This window comes from Falco rusticolus, chromosome 4 (genome assembly GCF_015220075.1).
Source record: "Falco rusticolus isolate bFalRus1 chromosome 4, bFalRus1.pri, whole genome shotgun sequence".
NCBI lineage: Eukaryota > Metazoa > Chordata > Aves > Falconiformes > Falconidae > Falco > Falco rusticolus.
The window spans coordinates 39,324,930-39,341,585 of record NC_051190.1 but is presented as its reverse complement, the minus strand read 5'-3'; the positions used below and the strand labels follow the sequence as shown (position 1 = coordinate 39,341,585).

The following is a 16,656-nucleotide window of genomic DNA, read 5'->3' as shown; positions in this document are numbered from 1 at the left end:
AAAGAAGAGAGGAGGTATGTGAGACAGTTTTAGCTAAACTACTTTAGCCAAACCGTTTGAAGATGTCAGCTTTCCCTAATAAATGTTAGAGATCTAGAGACTCTTCTTGCTTCTTGGGAAAGACTGATTGACTGGCCTTCTGTAACTTACCTAAACAGAATTTCTGTTAGAGAACCGTCTGTGCTCTCTCACTCCCTGTGTTCCAGGAAATAAAGAATCATATGGTAGGCCTAAGTACTAGATACCGAGGGATACCACTTCAGAATCATGTATTTTGAAAATAATATGTGCTGTTGTATGTGTCTCTTAGAAAAATCAGCTGTGAAGATTTCTTTAAACTATCTCTGGCTTTTTTTCAATATTTGCTGTTTGTGGAGACAGAAATGCATTATACCTGCCACAAAATTCAGACTCAGACAATCTAGAAAGATTTATGGTGTTCCATTAAGGCAGCTATATTCATTTATCACAGTACCAATTTTCCAATGCACTGCCGTATATTTTTGCTGGCAGTGCTCCTTTTCTTTTACTTACCCCTCTATAGGTATCCTCCGGAGATTTATTATAGTTCCAAAAGCGAAGCCCTGCAATACTTTCAATTTTATCAAAATGGATTGTGAGCAGATGATCTTCTCCAAAAGAGAAGGGAACAAGCCACATATGGTCATCTTCTACTGTGATATTAGTCCCATCTATTAACCTTCAAAGAGAAAAATCCATTAGCTGCAAAAAAAGGAAAAGCCTGCTTTTCTCATGAAAATCAGGTACTTTACTAGGTGTTTTTTTCTAGATCCTGCTTCCAGGGCTTAATGTGCCCATGTGTACGCAATTAAAAAGCACAGTAAACATCAAAAATAAAATGCAATTGCTGAACTAAAGACGGGGGGTGGGGTGGGGAGCAGACAGTATTTCCTTTAGTTGGGTGTCCCTGAGGAAAAACAGAAAAATCCTTAGGTTTTCCCTGTGTGAACAGGAGCCGGTAGAGGAAAGCTCAACTGTACCAAAACGGCCAAAGGCAAAACTCTAAGGCCCAGACACAATATAATTTATTAATATAGTACCATGCCTGAACTGGTGTGTGTTACTATGCCAAAGCAACCACACCGAATCCAACAAGTTGCTGGATGGCAGCTGGATAACCCAGAGAAGGAGCAGAGTTTCTTCACATCCTTCTTCATGCACACAGGTTGGCACATTCCTACTTTTCCAAAAAGCTTTGTACCAGGATGACAATGTCTTTTCATAATAGCACAGACTTCAGGCTGACTAGATAAAGTTAATTCCATTATTTCCTCATTTTGGAATCCTGACATTCTCCTACCACAAACTACAGCATACAAAGATTGAGTAAAGGAGAATATAAACTAATTGTCCTCTGTAATTACTTTGGTACACTGCCCTGTGTACTTACTATTTATTTAAAAGTTTAATGGAAGAATGAGTGCCAGACTTGGCAGTTCCTTAAAGAAAAAGGTTTGAATAATTACCCTTTCAGAGAGGAACTGATTAGGGAGCCCATGAGAGAAGATATAATCCTTGACTTGGTCCTGAATAGCACACAGGACTCACTCCAAATGCTAGAGCTGAAGAGCACTGCAGTGCACTCAAATTCAACATGCTTGCAGAAATATCAAAAGTCAGAAAAGCCCCTATTTCTTGTGCCCAAACAGGTTTTTACACAAAAATGATGATGTAAAAAAAAAAAAAAAAAAGGCAACAAAATAAAATAAAAACATTACACACAGCAGGGAGAATATTAAGGGATATTATACTGGAAACACAGAAAAATGAATCCCACTTACTAAGAAAGATGTTAGAAAGAGGGAGGACTTGAAAAATCAAAGCCAGCCTGGCTCAGTGGCAGGATAAAGAAAGTTATTACACGCCATCTTTCAACAAAATTCATGATCAAAAAACCCTAAATGGATAGGATCATAAACTCTGGAAGGCTAAATGCGTATGCACAGGCCAAAAAAAAGAGTATGAAGGCTAGCAAGCAAAAGGTACCATAAATAAAATTCCTCAAATACATCAGGAGCAGAAAGCCTGCCAGAAATTCTGTAGGATCAACAGATGACTAGGCAGTAAAAGGAGCATTCAGAGAAGATAAAACACCAACAGGAAAGCTAAATGAATTCTTTGCATCTGGGTGCATCACAGTGGAGTATGGAGAGACTTATAAAGACTCCACCACCAGAAACTCTTCATCACAGGGGATCTCATGGGATGATTTCTTAGACCTTGACATCTACAGAAGACTTTCATACAAATAGGCAGAAGAACCAAGGAATTACATACAAGTAAACTTGACATCTGTATTAGTCAGATTGGCAGAAATTACAAAGAACCGTGGATAAATACAGCATTCTAAGACTCAACAAAGATCTTGAAAAGAGAAGCCCTAATTCATAAACCTATTCACAGACCATAAATATGCCAGAGGACAGGATTACAGCTGAGAATACCCTTTAAAAATGGAGATATGACTTGGAAACAACAGGATGCAGCTTCAGTAGCATCCAAATGCTGAGTCCTCTCCAGACCCATAGCATATGATTTCTGTACTGCTGCCATTCAGGAGGTACAAGTTAATTTGAGGACGTATACTGTCAATGAATAAAACTTCATTTTATTAACAAAAAAAATTTTACAAAAGCTGCAGAATTGCCAAAAGAATGACACCTATTTATGCAATACCTTAATACACCCTCACCCTTGGCTAACTTGAAAATTTGTCTTGAAATCATCCAGAAATCCTGCCTAAATATCACTGCATATGCACAGACAGATGCTACAGAGCACCCACATTTCTGCCTGGAAAGTCGTTAGCAGAGATACCAACCGGGCATATCACAATCTCCTAACTCAAACACAGTCTTTTGGAAACATCTTATTCATGTTTCTACAACAGGCTGTTCCCGAGTAGCATTCCAAGAATGAGCAGTGACAGTATGAAAATCATGTTCACATTAACATGTGTTAACATAATAAAAGCATATATAATTCTGTCACTTTAAAAAGTCTCATGTAAAATGCTAAAATTGATAAATTTCCAAAACTATTGGTGGAAACAACAGGCACAAAGAAAAAAAATAAAAGAAAAAGAACGGTGCCGAAATGCTTGGACAATCTAACTCTTTTGCTACTTACTTTTCTAATGTTCTGGAATCTCCTGTATACTCCGGAAGATCATTTAAGTCTTGGGGTGAAGCAGAAATCTGTTCTGTATTTATTTGTAATGCATGACCATTCTTTCCTATCACTTCAAATCCTGTCAGTCCAAGGTAATGAGAGTCTCCCCAGGTCATGGTAAAATTCAGTTGCAGGCCTATATCAAAGAATATAAATTTAATATATCTATACACATACTTACTACTTACTAGTTTGAAGTAAGGAGACAATATAAGACTGCATGCAAGCCCCAGTGATTAACATTGTATGTACTGTGTTTAGACTAAATAACTTTATATGCTGTATTGGATATGTCCTGGTCTGCACACCTGCCTCCACATGTATTAGACCCCTTTAGTGGGGCACCAACATCTTGTTCACTTGTAACTGTACAACTCCTGATCAAGCACATTACCAAGTGTCTCATTACTTAGATTGTAGACTGGTGGTAATTAAATGATAAATTTAAGCAGTTACATGAAAGATTTTGTGATTATGCAGACACAGAGAAGACCTATTAGGCTGAAGCCTATCCATCATCTTTTGCCAGCTAAGTGACTACATAGATTCATATAAATCCAGTCTCTCATAAATCCATAAATTGTCAGAGAACATCAACTCATAGTTGGTTTACTAATGCATTTAAAGTTACTACGTTCATGTCAGAACTGGACACATGGATGTATTTTAGTGGAACAGCGTTAGTGAAAAGCAGCAATGTTGATTAGCCTGCATCCCCAGAAAATAAATACAAAAGAAAAACTGGGCAGACAAAAGATTGTATGTGTATCTTCAGATCCACCTGTTTCACACCTTACTGAAAAAATATAAATAGCATATACAGATATAACAAGTAATATTTCAATCTGGTCAGGTTCCGTAAAAATCTATCACTGTAAATTAAAAACATCTTTTGTTTCACACATTACAGAAGCCCAGAAATAATCAGGTTGGATAATGTGTAAAGAAGCACCAGTAGTCATGACGCCCTGTAAAACAAACAAGCATTAAACCTATTAAGCCATCCAGCCCAATTACCTCTAAATAGCCGTAGCAATTTACGCGAGACTAAGCCTTGATATGCACATAAATTCACTTGGGTGTAAGATCTCATTAGCATTTGCAAGGACGCTAAGAAATAAATAGTTCTATTAGCTGACAAGTTTGGAGCTATGGCTACATTGCTATTAGACGCTATTCCCAAGGCCATTGCTAAAACGAAACTCGCTTAGTGTACGAGCATGCAAGAGTTCTCGTATATTTTGAAACAAAAGGGAAAAGACTGAGTAAAGCAGCTACACACAAGGTTTAGTATTCACATCACCATGCCAATGCCTTCATAGAATCTCAGACTGATGCAGGGTGGAAGGGACCTCTGGAGGTCTCTAGTCCAACTCCAAGCTCAGAGCACGTCCATTACATCAGGTCTCTTGGGAGCTAATCCAGCGGAAATCTGAAGGTTCCCAAGGCTGGCAGATTTCAAAAACTCTCTCAACCCTACCCTCAGGGTGAAAAAGATTTCCTAATACCCGGTTGGCAATTCTTGTCTTCTACCTCATTGACTCAGTTGCCTCTCAACCCGATCCTATGTCGATGCCTGAGAATGGCCTGGACCCCTCCTTTCTACGCCCTTCTGATAGGCTATAGGTAGCAAGAAGATCTCCCCTCACCTTATCTTCTCTTCTGCAGGATGAACAAACCAACCCAGCCCTCCCACGTTTCTCTCACATGCCAGGTACGCCAGCTGCCTGACCATCTTGGTCACCCTCCTCCACTGGACCCACACCAGTAATGACAAATTTCTTCTTGTTCTAGGGAGCTCCATACTGAACCCCATACTCCAAACGCAGCTGCACACAAGCAGAATCCCCTTCCTTGCCCTGCTGGCTGCACTCTTATTTTTGCATCCCAGGAGGCAGCTGGCTGCCTTTACTGCAAGGCGGCACTGCTGGCTGGTTCAGTTTGTGGTCTTCGAAGGACTTTAGGCCCTTCAATGCAAAGCTGCTTTTTTAGCTAGCTGGCCCCCAGCCTGGCCTGCGGCACACATTATTACCTCCCACACTTTGCACTTGCCCTGAACTTCATGAGGTTACGCTGGGTAACATGTTACTATTTCTCCAGCTTGCTGAGGTACCTCTGAAGAACAGCCTTGCCCTCCAGGATATCAACCACTCCCCTCTGCTTGGTATCACCCACAACCTTGCTGTGACCGTACTTTATCCCATCAACCAAGTTCTTTCAAAAAGAAGACACTGAGCAGTGCAGACTACAGTAGTACTGTTCCCTGAGGGACACCTCTAGTAACTAGCCACTAGCTGGACTTCGTACCAGTGACCATCACACTCTGAGGCACTATTTCTCCTTTACATCATGACTGGCAACAGGATGGAAGAGATGAAAACTACCTACAACAGGCCAAAGATATAAATCCTCAGTGACTCCATGCACAATTTATTACCAGGATTCCCAGATGAAAAGGCAGTACTGATCCTAAGTTTTGCACAATTTCCAGTAATTTCCCAAAACAAGAAACAGCAAAAGGACTCTCACTCCAGGTCTAAGGGACCACCCCACAAAATAAGAACAAGGAACAATATACACAGGCAGGGCAGGGTATGCAGAAATCATTGGCAAAAATGAGGCTGTAGCCTCTAGTTGTTTTTGTGCAAGGTCGTTTACATAGACAGGCCCTTGTAGCAATTAATGGCGTTTTTTTCTGTTTAAGAGACTAAGTTGGAGTTTGTTTTGCATTTCATAAGGCATGGAAAGCCTCCCTTAAATGCAGCTAGCTTTCTCCAGCTCTTTCCCTGCAAGAACTCATAGAACTCAGGACCTATGTGTGATAGGGACAGGTTAGTCCAATTAACAATGTCTTGTCAGTGTCACAAACTATACCTGCTGAGCTCTGAATCACACCCTCACTACACTTTTTTCACCCACTTTGAGAAATGGGAGAAGGGAAAGGCATCTTAAGTTCACAGGTATGAATTGATCATAGACATGCTCATAGATAAAAGTTCACAGATCCAGATATCCTTCATGGGTCACAGATCACAGACGTGTGACTAAGGCACAGCACTGTGTATATTTGCAGAGAGCACAGCACAGGTTGCTGAGGTCTTTATGCCAGGCCCAAGAACCAGATTTCTCTTGTGCTGGTCGAACGACCAGAAGCTGATACCAAAACCTCTGGGCTGTCCAGAAGTTCTCTGGACAATAACTTAAAGGGCCACATAGATCTGTTTTTGTACAGGATAAAGAAATCAGGTACTTCAAGTATGAATATAACATTCTGGTATAGCTTTACTGTAGGGTTTCCGTTGCCTATCAGATCTGAGAAATTAAGTCAGTGTACAGAAATATGTAGGATTGGGAGAGAATTACTGGGTAAGGGACACGGCTATTACAAATCCCATTCAGGGACTAGGCAAACAGCTAGTGCTATTTTTCTGAGATTAAAAGCCAACTGTTACGACATAATATTCTAAATGCCATAGTAAACAAAGCTTCTGCCTTAAATATTCAATTACTCTTCTTTATACTAGACCTGACATCTGTCACAAAGTTCCGTACAGCTCTGACAAATCAAATCCTCCTTGATAACATGTTAAGGGGGAGGGAGATTAAGCAAGAAGTAAATGTAAGAACTTACATTTTCCAGTAAATATTCCTGATTCCTTGGGTATACATTCAGAGAGAGGGTCTGGCTCTTGAACCTAAGAAGTAAACAGGTGCATCATATACATATAACAGACATACTGTTTATAAAGTGTGTGTGTGTGTGTGGACTTGTCTGTTTCTTTAGTTTTGGGCAGGTTTTTTGCATCCAGCCTTTTGTATATCAATCTCCCCTTTGCCCCACCATCCAGGGTGTCCTGCAAATAATGGGAAATATGCCCCAAAATGTAGATCATAGGGCTCCTTATAAAGTCAAAACTGTTAGGGGTTTTTTGTTGTTAGTGCACACTGAAGTGTTAAACAGGAGACTCCCTAGTGTGGGCTACCTGTTCTCAAAGAGGCTGAAATTCTTAAGTCAGTCTCACTTACCTGCAGACTGCAATTAGCAAATGATAATGTGCTGTATTTGTAACACATGGCAAATATGTTGCAGAGACAAGAAGAACCAAGAGGCAGAGCAAATAAGCAAACTTGTCCAAAAGCTTACATTTGTTCTTTGACAATACTAATTAATAATAGCCTATGTTATTCAAAATAGCAAACCAGAAAGTGAATAAACAGATGACAAATTCTGCTGATCATACTGGGGCAATTAGGGTAGTAAAGACAACTGCAGAGGTTGCAGACTGACTTCATTTCATTGAGTGAGCATGATGAAATGGCTAATTATATACACTGTAGGTAATTGTAAAAATACTACATATGATGAAAACAATCTTTACAGATACAGTACTGGGCTCCAAACAAAACAATAGCAGATTAGAATGAAATCTTGGCATTATTATAAGTAATCCTACAAAAACATCAGTTCAATCCTCATTAGTAAGCAAAAAGCCAAACAGGAAATTAGAAGTCCAGACTCATTCTCTATAGCTTCATTCATCGTTAGAAGTAGACTTCCTGTCATCCAGAATACATCAAATGGATCTACATTGTGCCTAAAAAAACCAAAAGGCTTGTCAACGCTTTTCTCCTACTGTTATATTAGAGCTGTGCAGGATAACCATTGACATCCTGGATCTTATATGTGTATGTTCCCAGACTGCAACATATTCCATGTAGTAGCAAATGTCCTTGTAATTAAGTGGGTGAAACTGAAGAAGAAGTGTGCACTGAAATAAACACACACAGACAACCTAGAGAAGATGGAAAAAACCCTTCTACTGGGGGTATCTGTCTTGCAAAACTGTGACTCTATCTTAGATACTTGATGCCTTCTTCTCAGAACAACTTCAAAAGACCAGCCTGGGAATTAAAATTTGCAACTCCACTGAATATCAAAACCCACGGACACAATAAAGCTAGTGGTTTTATGGAATGCAGAATAATGCCCTCCCTTGCAGGCAGTAAACCACCTGTGCCAAGCTACCTTATTACCTTTTCTCCCTCTTCCTCCTTTCTTGACTACTCAGATCCCTTCATTCCACTGGTGCCCACTATCTTTTCTTTCAGATATTGTTCAATTTTCTATAATTTCAACTATGCCTACTTGCTCCTGCCTGTGACTTGCTTGCTCCTACCTTATGACTAGAACAAAACACCACCATAGTACAGGAGTTGTTGGAAAAGCAATAAAAAGTAAAAAGTATTTCCCTGGTCCTATACCTGACCATACTGTATAGCACCTTCCATGTGAGGAATAACTGAAGTAGGACTAAACATTCTGGAAAAGAGACTTAGTGTGACAGAGAGGCATAAATCTTTTGAGTGTCCTGAAGAAGCAAATGGAAAAAAATTGTTTAGTTTCTTCCAACACAAAAACTAGGGGACATTAAGTGAAGCTAGAGACAACCAGAAAGAGGTTCTTTGTGCTACACAAGTTAAGCTGGGAAATTTACCACAGAGCATGGTTAAGCTGTAGAAGTGCCCTCAGGTTCAAAAACCTAGTGGATGAATTAACACAAAAAAAAAAAAATCTATGGCTGGTTACTAAACACAAAGGCTAAGTCAAGGAGTCCTTGTGAGACAAATTTCGAAGGGCTGGATGAGTGTTTCAGAAAAACACCACTGCATGTTTGCGCTGCTCTTACATTCTCCGCAGGCATCCACTATCAGCCACAGTCAGAGTTGGGTCAAGTGCACTAGTAACAGCTCTGACTTGCTATAAAGGCTGACATGTTAAGGATTACTGAATTCATAGGAAAAACAGACGACTGTGGATAATATTGACAAGAAATTAAGATGCTCCCATAAGAGCTTTTGAAAAGTTCTGTAGACAGTGCAGTGTAACTCTGCTTCATCCACTGAACATGCTACAGGAAAAAAGGGTGCATCATCGACAGGTAGACTGTTCAAGCCCAATACTAGCCTGAATGCCAACGTAATGCTGGGCAAGACAAATCATCTAGTAATCTGCATCATTCTGATAGCATAAGCATCCGTCTACAAAATCTTGATGGTACCAACAAATACAGAATATCAGGGAGATCAATGGCTCAGTCACAATAGCTTCTGTTATCGCATTGCTGATACAGCATGTTTCAGAGTTAGAAAAGGAGTATGAAGGGCGTCACAGATGAAGAGCAAAATAAAAGGCAGAGGCTCTGAGTAAGGACCAGACAGGCCACGTCTAGGCTTCTGCAATGAAAGAGTTCCTGGTGAATGCTCACAATAAACAAGCGATCAAGAAAAGAACAGTGAACTTCAATTTGTGTTCATGGAATCCTGCATTGCGTAAGGTGCCTGAACAGTTTAAGATACGACAAACAAAGATGACACTGAAATTACTGTTGCCAGTGTTAACCAGCACTGAAGAAGTCAAAAGGATTAGAGTCACTGACTCATGATCTTAATAGTGAGATCAAATTCCAATGTCATGGCATGTCCCTTTGTCTTATAAGCCACCAGGAGAAGAGGACAAGACAGAACAGGAAGGCTTAACAACAGCACAAGGCTCATTAGGAGCCATATATCACTGGGAACACTTCACCTGAACCAGCTGGAATTTGGGTCGATTCAGCTTTGGATCTCCTCACAGACTTACACGTAAGAGTGTGACCCCTACAAAAAGATAACATCATTGAAGCAGCAATAGGTGCTCATGAAAATTCTAAGGTAGAGGATTTGATGGAAATCAGGTCAAAGTCTGCCCCACACCATCCTGAGCAGAAAATCTTGCAGGATCTTAGCTCAGACACTGGACTGTTGGGCTGGAATGGTTTGAGGCAAGACTCCAGTGCTTGAAAATATGGCTTTCCTCCAAGCAGTAAAACACCCACTGTATGGAACAGTAAAGTGGCATTTTTATGCTGCAAAATGCACACAGACCTGTGGAGATGCTAGTCAAAAAAGGGAAGAGTAAAAATTAGGGGACACTTGACAGGGGGAGATCCTTCTCACCTAGGATACTTAATTCGTGGAGGAAGGAAAAAACAAGTAAGAGTATACTTTGTGTGGAAAACACGGAAAAGTCTTTGCTTTGGAGTGACAGGGAGCACAGCTACTCATTACATGAATAAATGTATGATAAAAATCACGGACAGTGGCATAAACCTGTAGGAGTACCTAAATCAAAAAGAACTTCCTCTAATCTCTGTCCAAGGAAGTAAAGAAAAAAACCAAACCACCATACAATCTGGTATAATTTTCCTTGTAGTTTTATTAATTAATCAGAAAAACAACAACTTGGAGGACCTTTTGGACCAAAAAAACGCACATAAATTATTGAGCTGGTGAAAAAAGTAATCTTCAAAACAGACAGATAGCTGCATTAGTTCTTCTACAGAGCTTTACTCCATCATGGAAATCAGTGTCTACTGCTTCCATGTCATGTTTCAAAAAGACATTATAGGGAGTTCTGAACATGGAGGCCCCTACCTGTAGATCCCCTGTTCTTGATCCTGCTTGTGTAAAAGGTCTTTCATCTCCCTCCCTATCAGCAGTTGTTGGCCTCTTTAGCTCTTCCTCATATCTCAAGGAGCTGGCATTTTCCATTTCTCCATGATAAGTTTCATCATAGCAGTACATAGCTTCAAGAATGTCATCATCGGTAGTAAACAGTATGGTATCCCCGAAGTGCTCTGGAGCTGGAGGCAATATACAGAATTAAATGGAGAAACCATACAAAAGAATATATAGAGTGATAAAAACTATTTTCAGTCCTTCTTTACATTTAATTTGCAGTAGTGTTTAAATATATGGTAAATTGATACTGACAACTGATATAATTAGTATGTTCATTCCCAAACTTATACTGCACAGCAGAATAGAGAACTCAGTCAAATTTCAAATACATATAAAAGAAAATGGGGAAAAAGCTTCTCCATCACCTTTTCCAGAAGACCGTATCTGTGCGAACAAGTAAAAGTCTGCAACTTTTAAATGTCTAGTGACTATATGATGTTATTGATATATGGTCTTGTCGCTAAGACATCGTTAAGAGTAGAGATTAACTCTATATGCTGCTAAATTCACAGTTTCATTGAAGAATGCATTACTGGGTTTTGCATTATGTTTTGAAATTAAAAGGACTAAATACTATACAAAGTGCCACTTGCTTTGAAGTGGAAAGTGATAACAAACAAGCTAAATGTATTTGTATTGTACTGCTGTTTCCACAAAGAAAACAAGAAATTATAGCATACCTCCAGACAAGGTTCCTGAAGCTTTCGCAATTTCTCCTTTAAAGATGCATTGTTCATCTAACAACATTATAATGTCTTTCACACCTCTGAAAGAATGTATGCGAGATTTATTATAATTCCAAATCCTAATCATAGCTACTTGACAGGAATTCACAAAGTCAATAAAGATGAAGTGAGGTTTTCCAGGGGTAAATGGTGCGAGCCAGAGATGCATATCATCCTGGGTCCGATTTACCCCATCAATTAGGTTGGTTATTATTCTGGGATCATTGCCATAAGCTGGTAAAATATTTATATCAGGTGGTTCAGCTGTTATTTTTGAAATCTGAACAGGCTCTCCTTTAGAACTGAAAACTTCAATTCCATTAAGACCAACATAATGTCTGTCTCCCCATGTTGTTTGAATGTCTATCACCAAGTGCTTTCCATAAGGTAAAACAGGAATTTTAAAATCATTTCCATCATGTGCCTCCACAGAATTTCCTTCTTGCCTTTTCAGTAGCATTTGTAGTCCCTCTTTTCTCACTTGCTGATATTCTCCAGGCCGGTTGATTTTCTGTTGATGGAGAAACTCATCAAAAATATCCCCTTGAAAATCCATGTTAGAGATTCGGCCACGATGGGAATAATTAAACTTTACCAAGGAGTTCCAGGACTCCTGCAGCGTGTGTTCTTGTTCATTGTGCCACTTTGCTCTAGAAGTTGCTATGTCCTTGATCGAAAACGCTGCATCTGGAAAAAAACATTACACAGGCATTTAATGTATCAACAGGACTGGAAGCAAAGCACTACAACACGAACTTTCCAGAATTACACTGATCATACTTGTGTTCCCTTACTGTGAAATTCTGTTACAGCAACACTTTTTTGTTGCCTCCCTATTACGAGGGCTACATGTTCCAATTTCCCTTCCCCATTTAGACATAACAAAACCAATCGTTTTTAACTATTGAAGAGCAAAGCACATGCCAAGATACAAAATGCAACTAAGTTTGAGATTGCAAATCCTTGACACAACGCTTACAGAACTTGGGATTTTGCCCAGTGATACTTATTATGTGGCTGTCACGACAGTTTAAATCATCTGTCTGCATTTCTGCAGAACATCTTTCAAACAGCTGGAAATGGCTTAAGTGGTGAAGTTTATAAAGCATTACAGAGAACAGGTAGGGCTTCCTGTCAAAATCAGCCACGAGTATATAAAGAAAAGTGATGAGAAAAGACGTAGGTTCAGCATACAACAAGAATGAGGTCAGCATTGCATTCTGTGCAGGTAACACCCAAATATTTTTCTCACTTTTCAGCAAGTGAGATGTAGAAGGGGGATAATGACAAAGGATCTAATGGGAACGCAGTGGAGACGACAAATTAGAGGGGCACAGTGGGAGCAAAGCATGCTCTCCTTGTGACTGCACTTGGGAACTGCTTAATTTCCACCTCAAAACAATTAAGAGCAGATAATAACAAAGATTTTCAATAAAGCTGTCACTTATGTATTTTCTTCAAATAAATGAAGAAAAGCAAGTGGAGTACTAAAGAATTACAGACCCATGGGCTAGATTTTACTTCTGTACAATGTCCTTGAGTGTATACTAAAACAAATGGTTATCAAGAATAAATGCCAATAGCTGTAAAATGCAAAATAATAATTTCCCAAAAGACTTCTCAAGACTAACTTTCAACTTTCTTTTTGGAAAGAGGCAATGTTCCTAATCTATCTGTGGCCAATAATCATTTACAATACACAAGCGAGATAAAAATAAGAATTTTAAAGCAGATGGGAAACTACCTAAAAGAGGGTTGTTTTCCAGAATGAAAGGCTGGAGACGAACCTGGCCACTCCTCCTTACCCCACAAGGGGAATACAGAGAGGAAGCAGAGGTCCATACTTCAGAGAATATCAGACTTTTTAAGTCACTCCCTTGTTCAAACCATCATCCATATGGATACTCATGAGGTGGGTGATCCCAAACTACTTCCCAGAGCCTCACAATTTACCTGAAGAAGATGACACTGTATATATATTTACCACTTTAAAATGTCAAAGTTTGAAAATTTCAGAATGAGGATGTACAGAAGAGTATTTGACATCCACTGGTTTTCCTTGTTTTGGAGGTTTTTTCCCTTTTTTTCCTTTTTTTTTAAACATTACATACTTCAAGCAGTACAGAGATTACAGCTTTGAAGCACTTCTACAGCAGTTCAACAGGAGTTACTGTCAATGGGAGGTTAACAGGTTTGTTAGCTATGTTAAGAAGTGACAACAGGAAAAGTGGAGCTCTGAAATGAAAGCAGAGAATAGCCCAAAACCACAGGCCAATGGCTGAAGGCTTACAGGGTTTGGGCTGGTTTTTTTTAGAATCTAAAATTTATTATTTTTATTGGAGCCACGTGAACAAACTCTGCATGCAAAACAAAAGTATCCCACTTGCAGATGTTACAGATACATTCCCAGTCTTCTGCATGCCTGAGAGGATTGTATGGTGGATGCTATCCCAGCATCCAGAAATGATGACACCTGCAATGTGCACCTCCCCTATGGGTTTAGGGGGGATTTCTTGAATCACCAAGTGCCTTGCCCTGCTTCCAATGGCAACACACTCCACACAATTCCTCTCAGAACTTCAGTAAACTACATTTGAGGCAACGTTAGCTTGGAAAAAAACTACCTTTCTTCTCCCTCTGTTGTGTTAATCTCATTTTTACTTCCTGCAGTTATAAATAGCAATCATATTTCCATGCTGCAATCACACAATTCATTACCTAAATCATTCTAAAAGCTCTCTTCTGTATCTGTTCCACTCTGTAATCAGCTTTCCTGAAAATGGATGATCAGAACTGCAGTTTTGCAACTGACATCTCACAAGTGCCTGTGTTGAGATATTAATATTCCCCTAACTAACAGAAATGCCTCTGCTGATACATCCTCAGAGTGCATCACTATAATCATGCCTGCGTCACACTAGCATTTCATAGTCAATCTGTTACCAACTACTCAACCAAGATCCTTCTCTTCCTCGGTCATTTTCAATTGATGATTACTCAGCTTACAACTTAATTTTTTGTTATTAGTCCCCAAATGACCCTGCTAGCAGCACTATTGAATTGCATTCCAAAGCTATTACTCCAGTTCTCAAGCTCATCTTTCTGTGCTGTTCTTTAATCTTCTTAACTCATAACACCCCAAATTATATGTTATTTGCAAATTTGATCAGTACACTGCCATCATTTCCTTTGCACATTAAACCAGTTATCAAAGAAAAATTGTATGTTTTTATAGCAACATTAACTCGAGCCAAATATGCATGTATGTGCTAGTTTTAATTTCTGTTGTTCTCATTATTCTTCATTTAGTGACCAAAGGCGGGCTGTGACATTGCATACGAGCTTGTGCAGCCTCCCCATTGTCACATACTGCTATTGGGAAACTGCAGTTCCCGTAGCCCCGTACCAATTAAAATTCACCACTCTTAGGGAAACGCTTAATACTGTTTCCCTGTGGTTAATGCTCACTCAGCTCCACTGCGAAGATGGCTTTACCCTGCACAGTACAGCACAGAGAGAACAAAAGCTGCTCGATGGCATGCAATTTTCCCAGGGACAAACACATATTGGGAGTTTTAAGCACCAGAAAAACCTGCTCTGAGCAACATTAGAGAACAGTATAATTAGAATCATAATAAGCCTCATCTTACAGTTTACATGAAAACTTCTCAATTTTTAGCATTTTTACAACCAAACAGAAATTACTAAGGTGGGACTTATTTATATTTTCCATAATGTTGACAAGTTTTTAATATAACAGAGGTACTGTGAAATGTGTGAAACAGCAAAAGGGCTGTGGTGAGTGGGTGGGTGAAGGCAGTTATTCCAACTACTTCCGTACTTTTTTCTTCTTTGAGGTATAATTGCAGACATACTTATAAGATTATTGTTTTCTCCACAGATGGGCAGAGAAGAAAAAATTTAGATATTCTAAGTTTAGAAAGAACCATTTTCCTCACCTGTCTGCAAAGCTGTTGATATTTGAGCTGGCATTCCTGCACTTACGCATATTTCCAGTCCCTTACGACCATAACTTTAATGTATACACCCAAATACAGTATACAGCAAGCTACACTATCATGTACATTTTTCTGATGCTAAATCACTCCCAAAATTTCAATTCGTATTTTTGTAACCTCGTCTTCCAATTCTCTGGGGCTTGTTGTCCTTGTTCTGTCAGACTATCTTCATTTGAGTCAAGTCTTACAGGATGCCAAAGAAGAGGTATGAAGGGTCCAAAAAAAAATAAAAAAGTCAGTGACACATGGCTTGAAACTGAACAGAGGAGATTAAAAATAGATCCTAAGCAACAGAAACCCAAAAATGTTAGTTAAAAGCAAGACAAACTAGAACTTGTGGGTAAGAAATTCTATTCTTGTGTTATTTATAGTGGTTAAGCACAAAAATATTACCCCCCACACAGAAAATTTCTTAGCCATGAATTGCCAAAGATTGGGAGAGAGCAGGAACTTCACAACTTGGCCAGTTCTCATACTTTTCCCGGGGCACACACTGTTGCCAGAGGTAGAACACAAGTACACAAATCTGGATCTTCCACCTCCAACAGGATCCAGACAAACTAAAAAAGGTTTGAAGAAGAATGAAAAGGATAATCAAAAGCATGGAGGAGATAACAGCTAAATTTACAAGAAAAAGCTTCATAAATAAGCAGAGATGTCTGAGGGAGAGGTTTGAAAGAGGTATGTGATCTCATGAGCAGAGAAGGGAAAATAAGGGCAGTTTTCCAATCACTCTGAACAAATACATTCAGCATATATTCTCACTGAGAAAGACACAAACCTACTACACAAACTGTCAATTTACTCACTACCTTGAGGTCACACCTTATCTTTTTGCAGATTTCCCATGATATTAGCAAACATTTGCTGTCTGCAGGACTGTCAATTTTAGCATATAATTTACTGAAATATAATCTTCAATCTTCTCCCAGTAAATTAAAAAAAACTAACTCAGAATGTAAATTTGTCAGAAAAGCATTTCACATCAGGTGTAGGACAAGGAGAGAGACTGAGCACTGTCATAGCATGAATGAGAAAAAACTGAATACTGTAAATAGCAAAACTAAAATCCCCCTGCCTAGGCCTTCAGGAATGTCAAGAGGTGCCTTCCCACCTAAATGATTCTGTGCATCTGCAAAAGGGAGAACTTGTCAGCACTT

At 39.3% G+C, this 16,656-nt stretch overlaps 1 protein-coding gene across 4 annotated transcripts in view; it reads right to left on the bottom strand.

Annotated features, from left to right (window-relative positions):
- Positions 1–16,656, bottom strand: part of LOC119147319 (katanin interacting protein) — a 65,857-nt gene that overhangs the window by 18,392 nt on the left and 30,809 nt on the right. For all 4 annotated transcript variants that reach the window (XM_037386101.1, XM_037386103.1, XM_037386102.1 and 1 more), the window contains 5 exons: positions 11,433–12,164; positions 10,666–10,874; positions 6,824–6,887; positions 3,151–3,328; positions 535–700 (listed from right to left, as the gene is read on the bottom strand). In XM_037386101.1, coding sequence (XP_037241998.1) covers positions 535–700; positions 3,151–3,328; positions 6,824–6,887; positions 10,666–10,874; positions 11,433–12,164 — 1,349 coding nt within the window. The remainder of the gene's footprint in view (positions 1–534; positions 701–3,150; positions 3,329–6,823; positions 6,888–10,665; positions 10,875–11,432; positions 12,165–16,656) is intronic.